This window comes from Bufo gargarizans, chromosome 1 (genome assembly GCF_014858855.1).
Source record: "Bufo gargarizans isolate SCDJY-AF-19 chromosome 1, ASM1485885v1, whole genome shotgun sequence".
Taxonomy (NCBI): domain Eukaryota; kingdom Metazoa; phylum Chordata; class Amphibia; order Anura; family Bufonidae; genus Bufo; species Bufo gargarizans.
In genome coordinates this window covers 224,756,563-224,777,526 of record NC_058080.1, presented here as the reverse complement: position 1 = coordinate 224,777,526, position 20,964 = coordinate 224,756,563, and the positions used below count along the sequence as shown (strand labels likewise).

The following is a 20,964-nucleotide window of genomic DNA, read 5'->3' as shown; positions in this document are numbered from 1 at the left end:
GGTTCGCGGACCCATTCAAGTCAATGGGTCTGTGAAAAAACATGGAGGCACACAAGATTGTCGTCCGGGTCCGTTTTTGACTTAGATTTTTTTTTACTTTCCTTCATGTCTGGTGATCCTCCAAAAATAAAGGAAGACACACGGAAACAAAAACAGACACGGATCACGGAACCCCTTTTTGCGGACCGCAAAAAAATACTGTCGTGTGCATGAGGCCTAATTCAGAGCAAGAAAACTATTTTCATTTCTTGACACTTTTTAAGACTAGACATCAAGTATAAAAGAAAAAGAAAAAACTCACATGTGCTAATAAAAAGAACACAAGTATATTCATACCTTTCACTCAAGAACCACCCGCCTTTATTGTTTCTTGGTTTAAAAAGGGCATGAAAAAGGGATAAACTTCACACATAGACTTCTACATTAGAAAGAAAAACATAAAAGAAAAATAGAACAGCACTTCTCGGCTGTGACAGGTCGGACGTTTAGCCGACATAGTCAAGTCTTGTGTTGGCTGCATGCTTTCTGGCTCTTGATTTGCTCTTCAATCAGGCTTTGGTATTATTGAAAGATCCGACTAAATCCTGCCTGTTCAATACCTTAATCCTATTTTCTACAGCTTTATTATCTGTTTCGGCTGCTCTGGGAAAAGCAGTTAAGGATGGCACGTTCTCTCAGTGGTTTTTTCCCCAGGTAAAGCGCATTCATTCATGACCAAAGGAATGGTTAACAAATGTACTAAATAAACAACCCGCGTGGCTTCATGGTTTTCTTCCTCTTTTCCAGTTTCTTAAACTACGATCAAGACTTTTCTTTGTTTTTAGTTAAAAAATAATGGTTTTAAAAAGCAAAAAAAAAAAAAGTTACTTTCTCCTCATGTGATGAAATAATTCATTTTTGGGGGGGAATCTGGCTCTTTCCTAACGACGGCTGTGCGCAGACACTGGAGCTTGCTTGCATTCTTTTGGTTTGCTTGCTGCATTGTTTCTCCCTTCCAAGAATTCCAAACCGCAGAGTAAGAAAAACTGAAACCAAACTGGAAGCTAAAATATGCAAAATGGGGAATCTGACACTACAATTTATTAATTGTGCTTGTCTGCTCTCCTTAAGACAGAGCCTGACTTATTTCTTCAGAAATGTTGTAACACACCTGTTACGCTCTTTGTTTTGCAGTGGTAAAGAAAAAGTAAAGTTACAACAGAGATGACAGACGAAATAATAATTTAAAGGGGTATTCCCATCTTAGACAATAGGGGCATATCGCTAGGATATGCCCCCATTGTCTGATAGGTGCGGGTCCCCCCTCTGGGACCCGCACCTACAACGAGAACGGAGCAGGGAGAGCTGAGGCTGGAGGACCCCGGATTTTCCCGGGGTCCGTCCACCACCAAGCGCTGCTCCTATAGAAGAGAATGGGAGCGCACTGCACAGGCGCGGCCCCTGCTCCCATTCATTTCTATGGGGCAGACGAAAATAGCCGAGCCAGCGTTATGCTATTTTCAGCGGCCCAAAAGAAATGAATGGCGGGCGGGATGCAGGGAGGGCATATGCGCCCTCCATTCATTTCCCCGCTTCGTTCTCATTCTAGGTGCGGGACATGGCGCCATGTCGGTAACTGAAGTGAAAGGGTTACTGTAGAGCCACGTGCCTCCTGAGCTCACTGAGTAGCGAGCACTACTAGTAAGGGCTCATTCAGATGGCCTAGTGTTTTGCAGTCCGCAAATTGCGGATCTGCAACACGGATAACGGCTGTGTAGGTTCCACATTTTGCGGACCGTACATGGACGGCACTATGATAGAAATAACTATTCTTGCCCGGAACTAAGGAAGATGGATTTTTTACCGTTGAATGTAACTGCATAGATTACTACTCATTTTAGTCATTTACTGATGTACACCAGCCAAACGGTGGCCAAAACGGCACTATTTAGACCTCCACTAGGGCGATGTGGACACATTTTGTGTGTACGTCAGGAACTTACTTGGTGTACACCCTAAACATACATCACAAACGTAATGTGAACCTAGTCTAACTAGAAAGCCATTGCATGTACAGTATCCTATAGTTATGGGCACAGCTGAAATATCGCACCTTCTAATTAGAAGGGTTATCCACATAATTAGGCATCATAGGGCACTATGTAAGGACAATTTTACACTGGGAAGAGCTTAGCCCTATTGTCCAGATTACTTGCCTATTTTATTTTATGCATCTCTAACCCCTGGTAGTTGCTGGTGGAAGCCGTAACTGGCCAGACAGTTTCCCTACAGGGCAATTGTAGTATTACATGGCACCCATTCAAAGCAATGCCTTGCTCTCTTAAGAAGTCCCCATCTATGACGTCCATATTCCATACCAGGGAATACGGGTAGGCTTTAAGGGAACATCCCATTTAAATGTTTGTGAATACAGGGCTGTCTAATAGCGGACAATTAAAGGGGTTGTCAAATGTGATGATGTATATGAGACCACTGAGGTCAGTAATTGGCTGCAGTGGTCAAGTTCTAAAGGCAGGGGAAATAAGAAGAATAGAAAGGCATGTTAGATTTCAACACGACTGATCCCTAGTTTTTAAAGAAGATCTGGCAGTGGCATAGGCTACTTTCACACTAGCTCTACTAGAACATCTTGACGGAGTCCCTCCTATCCGGCATTGTCGGATACTAGAGGGTGACCCATGAAAAAGTAGCCCGCCTCCAGCGATAGTATGACGAGATGAACGAGCAAGTGGATTGTTTTTTTGTTTTGTTTTTTTATTACCCACAAGTCACAAAAGTTGCTGAAAGTGGTCCCCGTTCACATCTCTGCTTCTTTGGGCAGGTCGGATTATGTTGGCTGATACTGCTTGTGATACAGCAGAAGAAGAAATGTCCTGCTTTTCCCAACAAGATGGGACAACATGCCGCAGCTCACGAGACTCACTGGCACGGGTTCATGAATTGTTTACAGAGGAGCGAACTGTGAGCAAGGGGTTATGGCCACCACATTCCCCAGATTTATCCACATACGATTTTTATCTGTGGGGACATTTAAACCAGAAAGTGTCCGCTAACAATCCACATCCCCTGGAGGAACTCAAGGAAAACATCACACACACCATCCGCAGCATCACAAGCAGTAAACATAACCCGACCTGCCCAAAGGTGCAGAGACCTGAACGGGGACCGCTTTCAGCATCTTCTGTGACTGGTGGGTAATTAAAAAAAAATATCCATTCATCTTGTCACACTATCGCTGTAGGTGGGCTACTTTTCCATGGGCCACTCTACCCTTTCCCCACTGGAGCCCACTGACTATAATGGGACCTGATGGGGATCCGGCCTGTTTTCGGCTTTAGTGCCCAGAATTCAGCTGGACAAAAAACATTTCCCGTCAGCAGCATTTGGCCGGTCAAATCTCTACACTAATGTCGGAAACAGGCAGACTCCTTGCCAGGTCCTATTAAAGTCAATGGGGCCTGTTGGCGCTCAGGCCTCTTCCAAATATGTCGAACGAGATGAACTTCCTATGCCGGAACAGCCTGCCAGGTCATTTTAGCGCTACTGTGAAACTGGCCTTACTCACATCTCCCTTTTGGGAACACAAGCAAACTCAGCGGAACCGAACGTGCATCTGTATGGGTGGTTCGGGAGGAACAGCTGTTGTTCGAAGAAGCGTTCGTCCAACCACTATCTAAAGCGTACAGGCGGCTTTAGCATTTTCAGAATAATAATCCCGTGACCAAGCCATCTACAGGACAGAGAAAAATACTGAGGGAAAAATGATGTCACATTACAGGCAGCCGCAGAATCGGGAAAAATAAACTGTGACCGTGCATCTAATGGACGGCATATGGCTATGTAATTAAGTCATATATTGTTTTACTAAGCTGTTTACACTTAAAACTACATGCAGCCTGCAATAAATACGGAGTGGACATGGCGGCACCTAGACTTTGTACAGTGCACCGCTCAGTAATTTAACAAAACACCCACTCACCTACACACATACTGTATATTCACATACATATTATGCTGCATTGAAATGCAGTTAGTCATAGGTCAGAGGCTAGGATTACCTAGGGAAGCAACTACTGGCATACGTTGTAGATTATGTTGCACTGAATAGCATTACCATATGGCGTGTCAGGGAAAAATACTGTACTGAAATGTACTGCAATTTAGACATATCTCTGAACTAAAGAATGGATATAACTGATAGATTGCGGTGTTCAATTTAATTGAAATGTCGATGTTTTTACGATTCTAGAAATTAAGCTTATTCCTAGCTCTCCTATGTCGATGCATAAGGCAAGTAGACATTTTTTTACCTTTGAATTTCTGTAAATTATATTGAGGTGAGATGTGCTACAGAGGCGCCATCTTATGTGCTTTCCATTTAAAAAGAGGTTCTCCAGCAGCTGCAGAGTGTACATGTGCGGACATATAGGGGGAGATTTATCATAGCCCGGCAGTGCACTGCCAGATGCTGCTCCAAATTAATGATTTCAGTTAAGTCCATGCGCCTTAACTGAAACCTACGCCACCACCTGGCTGGCGTAGAAGATGGTGAATGTGGCAGGTCCGCTGGCCTCCCCCACTCCCATGCCACAACCCCTGTACGCGAAAGTGACGACGCCGGTAGAAATTGTATACACCTTTTCACATTGAGTTTGTATCCGAATTACAAATCTGGCCCATTGTCTGTATAATCAGTTCAGCAGGGCAGAAGCACAAAGGCGTAAATAGGCCGACTTGGGCCACATGGGGTTTTAAAATTGAGTGTCTTGCTTCTTGCACCAACTACTCACACTCTTCATGGGTCTTTTGCGGATTACATACGCACTGGATCATCCCAGTCAGCCAATCGCGGAGCCTCTACGGTTATCTGAGCTGCTCTGTCATTGACTGATAACTGATAATGCAGTATCGGTGTGTCTGGGGACGGAGTAGCAAAAGGGGGCGTTTACTCCTTCACAGTGAATTAATCCGTTCACTACACTATCCTAGACCACCAGGGATATTATGTACGCCTGCAAAGGGACATTTTCCAGCCATTTTTTTGCTGAGCGATAACAAAAAAAAAGTTGTGGGTATAATTGCTGAAAGGGGGGCCACACATTGTTTTTGTACAGGGGTTCTGTGTCCACCCCAGAATGTGTATAATACAGTTCTGTGCCCCGGCTGCAGAAGAACATAATATACAGCTTAGATTCTGCATACCTTCTTTTTGAAATGGATAAGGCTATTTTAAATCAGACCCTCTCCTCTTGGGTCTCACAGTAATATCTGGATATGAGCTTTAAAGGAGTCTTTGTCAGTAGTGTTGCCATGCTAAACCGCAGTAGGAGGTGGGAGAGCAGGACAAACATATCTTTTGTGGATCTTTTATTATCAGGAGTAATGTGACTATGATCTTTTATTCTGCCAGATTCTGCTCCTGTGAGTGCACTGAAGCGGAGTTTCACTGTGATGGGCTCCCTGCATTGAGCTTCTTCACAGCCCCTCCCCCTTATGCTCTGAGTGACAGCCGTAGTGGTTTTCTGGTTGGATGCTACAGCTGTCACTCAGCAGAGAGGAGGGGCACGTCACAGTGAAACTCCACTTCAGTGCACTCACAGGAGCGGAATCTGGCAGAATAAAAGATCATAATCATACTACTTCTGATAATAAAAGCTCCACAAAAGGTATGTTTGTACTGCTCTCCACAGCCACTAACTTGTGCTGTCAGTATTTGAGTATGGTCTAAACTGATGAAAGACTTACTTTAAAATTGAAAATGGCTTACTTTAAGAAATTATATGTTATATATACACCCTTAAAAGACTTTTCAGGAAGTCATATAATGATGGTATATACGCTGATCAAATGGAGCACAATGGCCACTTCATTGTTTCCATAGGCACAGCAGCTTGTTCCATTCAAGTGAATGATCAGTAGTGGGCCTTAGCATCAGGTTTCCACAATTAAACATTGATTACCTATTCTAAGGGAGGGCCATCAATGTTCGACTCCCAGAAAAACAAGGGAATTAAGGTACAAAATAATAATCTAAAACCACAGATATGTTATCCTTGAAAATTAAAGGGGTTATCTAGGAATTTGATATTGATGGCATATTCTCACTCAGGACAGGTCATCAATATCAGACCGGTGGGGCTCCGATCCCTGCACCACCGCTGATCAGCTGTTCAAAAAAAGCTTGGCAGTCTGTGAGAGTGCAGGCCTCTTCGGGCCAGTAAAGTCACTGTACACTGGTCAGGTGGCCCGGAGAGCATATCAGTCCCATGTAAGTGAAAGGGCTTGAGATGCAATACCAAACAGCCACTATACAATGTACGGCGCTGTACTTGCTAAGCTGCGAGGAGGGCGCAGCGCTCACTGGAGCTCCGAGAAATGCAGCCGTCTCTTCAAAAGAGCTGATCTATCCTGAGGATAAACCATTAACATCAAATCCCGGAGAACCCATTCAATATTATTGGGTTCACAATGCCATCCATTCCTAGGAGGTTTTATACAGACTCCAACAAATGCACATTTGCTAATACACATTGTGCTTTTTACATCAGAAGTATTGAAAAGATCAAATGACTGATTTATTCTGAAGGCCAAATGCTTTGCACACAATGTATCTGGAATTCCTACCCAATACATACAGAAACAATATACTGTACCGTTCAATCAAGGGTCTACAAATGAGCTGAATTTGCCAGGTCATTGCCCCTATAACCCACCTGCTTTGGTTTGTCAGGGGAAACACAGATTCATCTTAATATGTTACATACTTTAGGCAAAATTAATCTCAACTGGAAGAAACAGCTGCCCACACACCAGGCTGCATATTTTATTTTAATGTATTTCACATTAGTGGTTATTGGTTCTATATACTACCTTGATCTAAGTGAAAAGATGTGACCCATCCTATAAAACTCTTGTACTAGTTGTACTACTACAACGCTACTGCTGCGACTACTTTTAAAGACACTGCCCCATCACGACGATATATATGGATTATATTGGTTGTTCATTTGGATAGGCTCGATGTAATACCATATTTCTCCTGCAGTGGCCACTGTAAAAGTGCGGCTGCTCTTGATGACAATTGGCTGTCGAGGCTGTCAATATCAGATCGGTGGGCATCCAACACCCTGGACCCTTTGCCGGTCAGCTGTTTGAAGAGGGTGGTGCCCCATTAGTGCCCCAGCCTCTTCCAAGGCCATGTGACATCGCTGAAGTGAATGGGGCTGAGCTGCAATACCAAGCACAACCACTATACAATGTACAGAGCTGTGCTTGGAAAGCTGCAAGGAGGCAGCAACGCTCACAGAGTCACAGGAGCACCGGAGCCTTCTCCAACAGCTGCTCGACGGGGGTCCCGGGCGACGGCCTTTCACCGAACAGATACCAATTAGCCCGCCATTCACCAGAGCTCCGGAGAGGATGGCGGCTCCCTGAAACAGCTGATCGTTGGGGTGCCGGGACTCGGACCCCTGCCAAAGTGATAATGATGACCTATCCTGAGAATAGGTCATCATTATCAATTCCTGGATAACCCAACTAATTAATCCCCCTAATGTCTTAGCAATCCTGGTATTAGTAAATTGGTTTTGCGTTTTTAATGTGAATGTAAATCTTTTCATATTTTTGGAGGTAAGCAGTATTTCTAATCATATTAAATTACTGGTATATTTATATTTCCACTGCCATGGCTAAGGTTCTTAAGGGAACTAGCGAAATGAATCCTGATGGACCCCACTGACCTACACACAGATAAACATAGACGGGTCTATTCTACATTCTAAACATTGATGGATAATTAATACAATCATAAACCATCCAGGCGGCATCTTCAGTGGTGTTCTAAGGTTTCCCTGTGTCACCAACCTCTATCTGTCTATCCAATGCTCAGTGACACATGTTGTCAGTCTATCTTTCAGAGGCCATGCTTTCTAGTGTAGCATCTGGCATGACACTAATCATTACAGCTTGGACCACTCAAGGCACAGAACTAGTCGGCCTGGCAACTATGCACAGTGTATGATACTACACATACTGGGCCACTTCTTTACTTCTAGTAGCGGCAATCCACCGTCCGTTTAGGACCCAGTAAAAAGTTTCTGGTGAGTGGGAGAGGGGTGGTGTATTGTAGTGGTCTCCGACTTTTGCTCTTTAGCAGGGGCAGACCTCACGCTGTGCGTGCCGGTTCACAGCACAGCTGGCGGTAGGAGGAAGAGGATTGCGATGTAGGTGAGGAGAGGCGGCGTCCGGAGCAGGAGAGGTAGGTGGTATTTTTATTTTATAAAACATGAGGCAATCCGGGGCAATATGGAGATGCTGGGAGCTGATCAGGGGCAATATGGAGATGCTGGGGGCTGATCAAGGGCAATATGGAGATGCTGGGAGCTGATCAGGGGCAATATGGAGATGCTGGGGGCTGATCAAGGGCAATATGGAGATGCTGGGGGCTGATCAGGGGCAATATGGAGATGCTGGGGGCTGATCAGGGGCAATATGGAGATGCTGGGGGCTGATCAGGGGCAATATGGAGATGCTGGGGGCTGATCAGGGGCAATATGGAGATGCTGGGGGCTGATCAGGGGCAATATGGAGATGCTGGGGGCTGATCAGGGGCAATATGGAGATGCTGGGGGCTGATCAGGGGCAATATGGAGATGCTGGGAGCTGATCAGGGGCAATATGAAGATGCTGGGGGCTGATTAAGGGCTAATAAGGAGATGCTGGGGGGCTGATTAAGGGCTAATAAGGAGATGCTGGGGGCTGATTAAGGGCTAATATGGAGATGCTGATCGGGGGCAATATGGAGATGCTGGGGGCTGATCAGGGGCAATATGGAGATGCTGGGAGCTGATCAGGGGCAATATGGAGATGCTGGGGGCTGATTAAGGGCTAATAAGGAGATGCTGGGGGCTGATTAAGGGCTAATATGGAGATGCTGGGGGCTGATCGGGGGCAATATGGAGATGCTGGGGGCTGATCAGGGGCAATATGGAGATGCTGGGGGCTGATCAGGGGCAATATGGAGATGCTGGGAGCTGATCAGGGGCAATATGAAGATGCTGGGGGCTGATTAAGGGCTAATAAGGAGATGCTGGGGGCTGATTAAGGGCTAATAAGGAGATGCTGGGGGCTGATCAGGGGCAATATGGAGATGCTGGGGGCTGATCAGGGGCAATATGGAGATGCTGGGGGCTGATCAGGGGCAATATGGAGATGCTGGGGGCTGATCAGGGGCAATATGGAGATGCTGGGGGCTGATCAGGGGCAATATGGAGATGCTGGGGGCTGATCAGGGGCAATATGAAGATGCTGGGAGATGATCAGGGGCAATGGGGGCTACTGGGGGCTGATATGAGGCAATGGGGGCTGTTGGGGGCTAATGAGAGGCATGTGGCTCTTATCCAAGGTCTGATTGCTGGTCTGACCTGAGGTCTAATGAAAAATATGTTTTTCTTATTGTCCTCCTCTAAAACCTAGATGGTCTTATAGGGCGAAAAACTAGGGAATATAACATTTTTGCCAGCTCGTGTATTATCGGACTAACCCGCCCTTGGCCCTCTCTGTCATTATCATATACTGTATGATAAGGACAGCCAGGAGCGGATTAATTCCAATAGTATACTACCAGGCTAAACTTCTAAATGCCCCAGTACGTGACATTTTGTATTGTGTGCTGGGACTCGTAGCTCTGTGTAGTGACCTAAATGTCCCAGGCTAGCACACACAACAAGATGTCATTATCCCATTTCCTATTATACAGAACTACAAATCCCAGCATAAGATATCATATTGTTTTATATGGAACTACAAGTGCCAGCATTCAATAAATAAAGATGTCAAATCAGTGGATGCCAAGGCAAATCACACTACAAGTCCCAGCTAACAATAAGACATCAGCACTGGAGGTTCACGTAGGCCGCTGGTGGCCATGCTGTGCTGAGCTGTCATTATGTGTGGTATTGCAATTAGCAGGGTCGTCTGCTGCCTGAAAAGTGCACTGCAAAAAGCATATGATTTCCTACCTTTTGTAGCCAACCCATGTCTTTCTAAAGGGTACAGAGGACATTTGCAGGCAGGATCCGGGGTGGCTTACAGAAGGTACCAAACCACATGCCTAGGGAAAAGGCTCCTTGTTTTCATTGGCCCCACCAGCCAGCATTATGACCATGCCTAACAGTTTTCTGACCCTGACCTTGGCTTGGCCACACCTTCTACCAGTTTGGCTCCGCCTACAACATCGGGCCAAGTCTACTCCCCCCCCAAAGGCCACTTAGCGTTTCCAAACCACCTTTGGGGAAGTGAGTGGGATTATAATTGCTTCATGTTATCGTGAATAGAAATCACTGTAGATATCCCACTTTCCTTGTCTATCACATGGGCCGAGAATTTATTTTTTTCAATTTTTGTCTTTGTATGTCAAAACAGTGACACTACAATTAAAAAGCCAAAGAGGAATTTCTTCACCCTCGAGAACCACCATGTTTAGCCATTAAATGGAAGTCACTGGTGACCACTCTGTTCTGTTTATTGCAGATCTGCAAGCAATGGGACAACTAAAGCAGCTCTCAGGGACCTCCCCAGATAGCACTGGGTCTATAGGGCCCTTTACAATGGCCAATTTTGCCGGCAATTGTCAGGAATGAAGCTTTCCTTCCCGAAACGCACCTGCTCATCAGCGGAGGAGACCACTGCATTTACATGTAGGGGGAGGAGTGATAGCTAAGGCCATCGCTCGTCCCCATAGAGACTCATTGTTTGCCAGCAGCAGAGGCTGTTTACACAGCACGATCTGCTGCCGGCAAACAATGATTTCGGCTACTTTCACACTCTGGTTTGGTGCGGATCCGTCATGGATCTGCAAAGACGGATCAGTTCAGATAATACAAACGTCTGCATCCGTTCAGAACGGATCCGTTTGTATTATCTTTAACATAGCCAAGACAGATCCGTCTTGAACACCACTGAAAGTCAATGGGGGACGGATCCGTCTTTTATTGTGTCATAGAAAACTGATCCGTCCCTATTGACTTACATTGTGTGTCAGAACGTTTGGCTCAGTTTCGTCAGACGGGCACCAAAGCGGAATGGAGGCGGAATGGAGACGGAACGGAGGCAAATTGATGCATTCTGAGCGGATCCTTTTCCATTCAGAATGCATTAGGGCAAAACTGACCCGTTTTGGACCGCTTGTGAGAGCCCTGAACGGATCTCAGAAACGGAAAGCCAAAACGCCAGTGTGAAAGTAGCCTTAGGTGTCTTCACAAACAATCCAATTAGTGTTTCCCTGGTTCATCGGGTAATCGGCAGCACCTTTACACTGCCAGATAATCACTAATGAGCATTCCTATGAACATAAGTTAGCGATTATCTGGCAGATTTCCAGCCCGTGTAAAGGGCCTTTAGCTTTCTGGAAGTCTGCAGGACTTTGGGCAGAAAAGATACTGGATTCACTATAGACAAACCTGAATTTTTAAGTGGTTTTAAAGGGGTTTTCCGAGGTTTTGATACCGATGACCTATCATCAGGATAGGTCATCGGTATCTGTTTGGTGAGAGACCGTCACCTGGGACCCCCGTCGAGCAGCTGTTTGAGAAGGCACCGGTGCTCCTGTGAGTGTCGCGGCCTTCTCGCAGCTTACCAAGCACAGCGCCGTACATTGTATAGCGGCTGAGCTTGGTATCATGCTCAGCCCCATTCACTTCAATGGGGCTGAGCGTTATACCATGCACAGACGCTATACATGTGCTTGGTAGATAGATAGAATCTGTAAGTGTGATCTATTGGTATAGTTTCACTAGATTCCTCCATACTGTGGCTGGATGACGTTATAAGGTGATCAGGTGCCAGAATAGAAGATTCATCTGCTCATATCCCAGATTGCTATATCAGTTTTACAGTCACCAGACGTCGATTGTAAATTTTCACAGCACATCCAGAAAAAAGGTTTATGCTATGAGTGTTGGCAGAGAACAGACATCTGATATTACACATAGATATTACCTTTGAAGGTCCCAAATCCTGAGCGGTGATGTATGGTGGCAGCAGGCTGTCCCAGTAACGAAGGAGCTGTAAAGACACACAAAGGGAAGAACATTACCCAGCGGAAGGGAACATGGGGGATGGGTCACCTGTCCTACACAGAGAACACAGCGATTGACTCGATATATCAAATCTGTTATTCATCTTACATCCCTCTTCCTTATACAGTGATCCCTCAAGATACGATGGCCTCAGGACACAATGTTTTCAACATACAATGGTCTTTTCCGACCCATCGTAAGTGGAAACTAGACTGAACATACAATGTCTCAGACTCGGATCCAGTCAACCAAGGCCTTTTCTCTGGTAAAATAGCTGAATTAGTTGCTATGTAGCACCTTTTTCTGACTTGTTTTATCTGTCTTAGGGCTTGTTCACACGACTTGTGCTGCCCGTGCTGTGGACCGCAAATTGCGGTCCGCAATGCACTGGCACCGACCGTTGGGCAGCCATATGCAGATCGCGGACCCATTCACTTTAATGGGTCCGCGATCCGTCCACTCCGCAAAAAGATAGGGCAAGTTCTATCTTTTTGCGGTGAGTAAGCACGGAACAGAACCCACGAAAGCACTCCGTAGTGCTTCCGTTCCATATCTCCAGATCACTTGAATGGGTCCGCATACGTGATGCAGAATGCACACAGCCGGTGCCCCCGTGAATTGCGGACCTGCCATATGCAGGCCGCAATACGGCAACGGCGTGTGAACAAGTCCCTAGGCCTCTTGCACCCTAACGTTTTTTTTTTTTCGTTTCCGTTCTTTGCGTTCCCTTTACGGACAGTATACGGAACCATTCATTTCAATGGATCTGCAAAACAAACGGAAGGTACTCCGTATGCCTTCCGTTTTTCCGTTCAAAGATAGAACATGTCCTATTATTGTCCGCATAATGGACAAGGATAGTACTGTTCTAACAGGGGCCAGCTGTTCCGTTCTGCAAAAAACAGAATGCACAGGGACATCATCCGTATTTTTTGCGGATCATAAAATACAGAAAAAGCCATACGATCGTGTGCAAGAAGCCTTAGTCATCTCCTTTTTTGTTCTTATATCTTCATTTTCTCTTATCGTGGATGACATTTTGGGGCTTTGGAACCGATTACTCAAGGTTTCAACATAGAATGGTCGTCCTGGAACCAATTAATATTGTAACTTGAGGGACCACTGTACATAGTAAGATAACACGGGTGCCCATCACAGATATGCTTACAATCCATACCACTCAACTGCTACACGCAAATCCATGTGTTAAAGGGAACCTGTCACATTGAACAAGTATCTGAGCTGAGGGCAGCAGGTTATAGAGCAGGAGGAGCTGAGCAGATTGATGTATAGTTTTGTGGGAAAAGATTCAGTACAACTTGTATTTTATACATTTATATTCCTGCTCATTCTGAGCTTTGAAGTCCAGGAGGCGGTCCTACCAGTGATTGACAGCTCTCTCTGTATACACAGTCATAGAGGGAAGGCTGTCAATCACTGATAGGACCACCTCCTGGACTTTAAAGCCCAGATTTAGCAGGAATTTATATGAATGAAATACAGGTTTTACGAAATCTTTCCCCATAAAACTATATATCAATCTGCTCAGCTCCTCCTGATCTATAACATGCAGCCTGCAAATTACTTAGCATTTTCATTAGGACAGGTTCCCTTTAAACACAGGTGTTTCCCCATGGATTCTCCACAACAGTGATCGTATGATACTGCAGCCTAATGTCATGTGACATCAGCATCGGAGTGACCCCAAGTGCAGCAGGGAAGACTGGGACAGAGCCCAGAGGCCTCCAAGGACAGAGAAGTATATTCTTCTCGTTCCTCAGTTCCCATAAGCAGTTCCAAGAACTGCTGCTTTGTGAACCACATGGTGGAAAGGTGCCGTGAACTGCAAGCAAACTACTGCATGCAGCTCTATCTTTGCAGTCATGTTTTTTTACCATTTAAGTCAACGGAATGGGTGGAAGTTTATAAAAAAAACAAAAAAAAAAAAACAGTATTTGCTATACGCATTTAAACTTCTACCCCACTCACAATTTTACCATGGTCCGAAAATGGGAATACATGGCAATGCCACAAGATCTCTGGACTTGTCCTGGCACAAAGTGGCATTATCAATGTAACAAATGCTGAAACTTTTATCAAAAAAGTGAAGTACAGGCAGAGTTGTGAAATCGGCTCTGGTGAACAGGGGTTAGGAACATGTTGCCCGAACAGTTTTTTTTTATTTGAAAAATGTTATGTCCTACGATAGTGGTTCTCAAAGTTAGCTGGCATCCATATACTGTATACTGCTATTGCTGTTGTATATTAGCTTTTAATGAGGATCACAAAAGGGACTGTACAATCTCAAAAAATCAAGGCCGTTTTTCTCAGAAACATCCCTCCACCTGTCTACTATGTGTGATATTGTAGCTCAGGCCTTTTGACCTCAATGGAGATATGGAGAATGTGTAGCACTGTTTCAAAACAGAAAGCAACAGAATTTTACTATCCTGTACCACCACCTTGAAGTTCCTTAAAAGGGTTCTCCGGGAATTCTTTAAATTGGGCACCAACAACCTGTCCTAGAATGTGAGCAGGACGAATTGCCACCACTTGCAGAACTGCCTAAGGGCTTAGGGTGTGAGGCCTCACTACATTGCTCTATAATAGATGGTAATGATGGATCCAGATTAGGATATGCAATCATGGCTGAGCAGTCTGACAGGAACGCTTACCAATATGGGGTATATGAAAGTGCCAGAGAGCAGTGTGTAGCGAGGCCCCACACCCTCACCCCCTAGGCAGCTCTGCAAGTCCTGCTCGCATTCTAGTACAGGATGCTGGCAGCCATTTTAAATCATTCCCAGAGAACCCCTTTCAATAGCTATGACAGCCAGTGGGCATTTTTACAAAACTGATAGCTGGAAGTGCAGCCGTATTTGTTGTCACCATTAAATTTTATCTTCATCAATTTGTCACTTTGACATTGGTAAAACGTGTCAATATAATGGCAGCTGCTTATGACTTTCCAGGAAGATCCTTTAAAAGTAACAACCAATAAGTAAGTTAGGCTACTTTCACACTTGCGGCAGAGTGATCCGGCAAGCAGTTCCATCGCCGGAACTGCCTGCCGGATCAGGCAATCTGCATGCAAACGGACAGCATTTGTAGATGGATCCGGATGTGAATCCGTCTCACAAATGCATTGCAAGAACGGACAAACGGATCAGTTTCTATATTTTTTTTCTTCACATTTTTACCGGTCTGCGCATGCAGGACGGATCCGGCATTTTCGGTATTTTTAATGCCGGATCCGACACTAATACATTTCAATGTTAATTAATGCCGAATCCGGCATTCCGGCAACTGATCCGGAATTTTGTACAGTGACTGAACTGAAGAAATCCTGATGCATCCTGAACGGATTTCTCTCCATTCAGAATGCATGGGGATATGCCTGATCAGTTCTTTTACGGTATTGAGCCCCTATGATGAAACTCTATGCCGGAAAAGAAAAACGCTAGTGTGAAAGTAGCCTTAGCTTGTCCTGCTGTCCTTTTTGAACAAACTGGCTAAACAACAAAACGGAAGAAGGCCAGCACCTCTGTAATTAAATGAAACATAACTTTGGGCAGTATTCCAACTTCCACACCATAAGGCAACTTTATTTTAATAAAATAAAGAGTGTACACCAAATAAAATGGTACGGCTTGTTTTACAAATGTAGTATAATGGAATACCAGTCACTTCTTGGCCTCTGCAGGGACCTTGGGGTTCCAAGGAGAACCGATAATACCTTAGCCTCCACCACAAGGTTTAGCGCCAAGCCTAATCTTTTAGCAGCCCAGTAGGTTCACTATTCCTCTGCAGGTTACTCTATGAAAAGTAATTAATTGTATTTCTGTGGCTGTCAATTTTTTTCCCCCACGTATGATTTGTAAGTCAATTTCTGATAAATATTTGGTCACCTAATCTGGGTTTGTTGCTTGCTCCCTGTAGCCTTACTACATAAGAAAAAAATTATTATTTACAATTATTTATCCACAAAGATCTATATTGAGTCACAAGGTCTACAAGTATCAAAAAAAATAATAATATTGTAACAAATTTACAACATAAAGCTATAAGACACAGTCGAGGCACGTTATTATGACCACCAGCTAATATCCAGAGTCACCTCCATGTGCAGCACGGACAGCAGCTAGACGGACTAGGAGTGACTCAGTAAGGTCCTGGTAGGTTGTCCTAGGTATCTGGAGCCATGCTGACCGCAGAGCATCCCACAGGTGCTGGAGGGTTTGTGGGGGAAGATCAATAGAGTGAACAAGATGATCAAGGTGGTCCCACAGATGCTAATTTGGGTTCAAGTCTGGGGAATTAGGGGGCTAGGGTAGTACCCGGAAGTCTTAGTCAACTAATGTCGGACATTTTTAGCTCTGTGACATGTTGCATTGTCTTGCTGGAAGATCCCATCTGCCCTGCGGAAGACAATCGGCAAGTATGGGTGTACATCATCTGCAAGAATGCATTCATACCCAAGTCAGTTAAGAGTGCTTTCTACATGGATGAGTGGGCCCAGGGAATGCCCCGAAAACATTCCCCAGACCATAACGCTGCCACCACCAGCTTGTCTTCTTCCAGCAAGACTCTTTGTTCTCTGATGTTTCTCGCCTGACACGCCAACGTCCATCTGTTCGATGAAGCAGAAAACGTGACTCGTCTGAGAAGGCAACCCTTTGCCAATCAGCGGAGGTCCAATTCCAATACTGCTGCGAAAATTTAAGACTTTGCTGCCGATGCAATTCATTAGCAGACATGCAGTGACCATCTGTCAGCTTTGGAGCCCCATACACAGTAGGGTTCACTGAACTGTTTTAGACACACGTCTGGTAGGCCGCTCTTCATTTTAGTTGTTGAGCTTCTCTCCACTGTAGCCTGTCGGTCCACCCTTCTGCACCTTTGCAGCTGATGTTCATCTTTCACATCAATTGCATGTCCGCTATCACCACAGCAGCACAAAAACAGTTTACAGACTGCAGTTTCAGAAATACTGGCACTCTAGGCACGAAAGCCAATAACCATTACTTTTGGAAACTCTGATAAATCTCTCCTTTTACCCATGTCAGCAACAATGGATATGTGCACAGACAGCCTATCACACACCTTATATACCCACCAAGCCGGCTTACAACACATGATTTACGTTGCCAACCTTGAAAGTAGGAAGTGGTCGTGATAATGTGACTCCACTGTGTAGATTAGAACAACTGGAAAAAAGCCTACATTGATGTGTTTATTCTCACTCCAAAAAGTGTTCCTTCAGTGGCATTCAAAAATGTGAGAAAAGTATTTTGTCAATGAAGCATGCAACTCTATTTTCTTTTTCTTCTACATAATCCATTAATAACTACCAAAGCCAATTACTGTAGTGAGTAACATACCAGCCTCTCACAAATCATTCTGGTGAGCAATTTGCTTCTTAAGATGCTTAAAAAATGTAAACAATGAAGAGACGAGCAGGGTTATTCTCCCTCTGGAAGGTATGCAATAACACTCTTTGATTATTGCAACGGGTCTAAATTAGCATCAAGGTAAGTCAATAGTGAAGAGAGAGGGGAGGAAACCATTTCTAATCCCTGCCACTCTGGCATATCTGACCTCCCAGTAGGCCTGCGGTAGGGATTAATAACTCTACCCTACTGGCTCTTCACCCCTGGACCCCCCTTCATTTGCCTCTCTTACTTGATTCAGTCTGCAGTTAGTAGACTAAAACCAAACGAGTTTCCCTCCCCATATTGTCTTAACACATTTCTCCAGGTGCATACTGAGCCGCTGGTTTAGTTAAGGCGTTCTGTCCCACCAAGATACCTGTGGTTTTCCCACCACCTTGATCTTTCCACTCCAGTGCTCCTCTTCTTTATTACAACAGAATTGCTTCTTTATTCTTTTGATAAGATTGGCCTTACATGAGTATGCGTGGCACAGAAAAAAAAAAAAAAGGCAAAAAAAGCCAAATGTCTTAATTCTCATGGGCTTTTTCTACAGGTCTCAAAAGGTAACGTGAAATCTTATTTGGTTGTTGGCTTGTGCAGCTCTTTTTAATTAAATTGCACACACAAAAACACGTATTTCAATAGCGCATAGAAGAAAAAAAAAAAAAAAAAGATAAAAGCAAAATTACCCATGTGGCCTACCTAACATCTAACTTTGGAACAGTGTGTAGTTACGGTGTTTGTACTTGCTATCGCTTTACTATTTTGTACCAAGCTTAATTACATTGATTGCTTCTGCAATGAAAAAGGATCCTAAGAGTACACCCCCCTAGTAGTTAAAGGGGTTGTCTGCTTTGGAGAATCTTTGCTTTTGTTAAGAGGATCCCCGGATGATGAGCTGTCCACAGGGTGTCCAACTCCTAGTAGGGGAATCTTCGGTTCATCAACATTGCCACTGTAGAGAAAATTAAGCATTAAAATCAGCATAGGCATGCTGGCTGCTGTAGAGACGTCGACGTTCTTTGTAGCCACTCTCATCTGCTTTCTCAATTTTGACATGACTTTTATTAATGAGGCTGTCAGAAAAAAATAAACACATCGATCATTACTGCTGCTGGCCAATCGATGTCCACAGCCGTAACCGGTTTTTGAATGGCACATAACCAATGAGGTTTAGCGTTCACATGGGGTTTCTTATACATCACCACTGAGGCCAATTGGCCAGAAGTGATGAACTTTCAGGCCTGAGAAGTACAGCAGGAGGTGGTGGAGACAGGAGCTTGGCTTTGGACCTAGAATGATCTGAAGATCCAGCTCCCTTGAGAAGGATATAAGTTCACAACCTTAACAATGGAGGATGCACATTGTACTTTAAAAGCCTGCCACAGATATTAGATAATACTTGGCCGAATCCACCAATTTCAATTGGCCTTGACAATAAGTTCATGTGCCTTTTTTTCGTGGAAGGAGGGGGCAAACTTTCCCACAATGACAGATGTAGGGGAAAAGTTGGAATCCTTTGTTAGCTTTCAACATGGCCGATTCTTTTGTTTTTAGCAGAGATAAGCTCCCAGAATCAGGACACATGCACACTCAGCCAAACTTGCATGTGTATGGAGAGGGGAGTTAGCAGTGATCGCTTTTGGCCTCAAGTGTATGGTCAGCTTTAGTATGTTAAGATTCCTAACGCCACGACACACCCATCTATAGGACAGCGAAAAACACTAAGGGAAAAATGTTGTCAGGTAGCAGGCTACAATATTAGGAGCAGTTTGGCCGACATCTATCGAAAGTGTATGGCCTAGTTTTTCTGTGTCTGGTGGAGGTAGCCCTGTCAGTGGTCACCATACTACAGATCTGCACAGCACACATCTGTAATATGGCTGAGTGCATGATCTCTGACGTTCAGAAGCTATAAGCACCACATTGTGTCCCACATTCGGGAGTGCATTACCAACTTTATCACTATACTATTTTGTTCCGTTCTTGCTTTTTAAACAGTCGTTATTACTTCTCTAACTATAGAGATTTTGTGAATATTAAGCAGATCTGTACTAACTACACTTTTTGCCTAAATGTTTTTAACATATTATATAACTCACCAATGATAACAATTACACAAATGGGCATGAATTACACCGCCTCAGAATTTTTTTTTTTCATTTGGTGGAAAAGAATGTATTCTTGGAACAATGGCTAAAAATAACAACCAATTCAAGACATATGGCAGGTGACGAAGAAGATAAAAGTAGATAAGCGGAAGAAAAGAATGACATGACCCCAATGCTACTAACCATATAAGTTTGTGGTTTGTGTATCCTCTAATTCAGCAGTGACACGCTTTGGCAAGGAAGGCCACCATAGCTGTCAAGTCCTTCATCATTGTGCCCATCAAGTGCTTTCAGCTATTCCCGACCCGTACTGGCATTTTAATTACTGTTGGGTAAACTAATTTGTCCAAATGAAGGCAACTAATAGAATATGCAAGCTCTCTGACCTCTGACAGACAGTGACACAAGATACAAAAGAGGCGAAGGAAAGCTTTTTATCTGAGCCTTATTACTCTCTATTACTACAATTAGTCATACTCCGATGCTTCAAATGAGGGAGGGGGGCTTAGAATTGCAATTAAATCAATTTTTGATGGGATGAAAGTTGGTTAGAGAACCAACCAGCCTGTGAAACAGTGATATTATAGCACCAAAGGTCACAGCCTTTGTCAGCACCTGGATTCACCCATTTCATTCATTACTTTGTAAGCTGTAACAATGAGTCATTAGAGCATTCTACATTCCAACTGCAAGTGCTTCAGTCGTGGTGACCTAATCAGCTGTCATTAGTCTTGAAAAGGTACCAAGCTCCATGCATATAGTGCCAGGACTGGCGCTGTCCAAGGATTCATGGATATCCACATAGGCAAGTTTTCATACATATATAGACACACACTTCTCAGGATTGAAATTGCAAAAATCGGATCAAGTCTTGTGGGATGAATGTGCGATGCCTCCTTATCAGTGACGGACAGTTTTCATCACTTGTTTCAAACTGAAAGGAACAGGATCCTGACAGACCTCTGTCCGTTTATCACTCTGACAGATTGCTACTCTCCTAGGCCTAAACCTCTGCACGGATGGATCTTCTAATTAGAAAAATTGGCACGTAGTGATTCATTCTGCACTGCAGGTGAAATTGGAGGTCACATCGCAAGCCTAGGGTGGCAAACAGTGTCTACACAAACTATTAGGAGTTTGCACGGCAAAGGGCTACGAGCCACATGTCCAGCTACAGGTGTTCTACTGACTTCAAGCCACTGCTCTCAAAGGCTATCATGATGCACATCAAGATAGCAATGGAGCCTGCAATGGAGGTCTTCAGTGATGGGTCCCACGTTTGTCTCGGACACAACGATCACTGGAGATTGGTCTGGAGACCACGTGGGCAACCCCATTAAGAGG

At 44.4% G+C, this 20,964-nt stretch overlaps 1 protein-coding gene across 2 annotated transcripts in view; it reads right to left on the bottom strand.

Annotated features, from left to right (window-relative positions):
- The window catches only part of FBXW4 (F-box and WD repeat domain containing 4), a 172,627-nt gene that overhangs the window by 50,220 nt on the left and 101,443 nt on the right, over positions 1 to 20,964 (bottom strand). For both annotated transcript variants that reach the window (XM_044269045.1, XM_044268993.1), the window contains one exon: positions 11,998 to 12,063. In XM_044269045.1, coding sequence (XP_044124980.1) covers positions 11,998 to 12,063 — 66 coding nt within the window. The remainder of the gene's footprint in view (positions 1 to 11,997; positions 12,064 to 20,964) is intronic.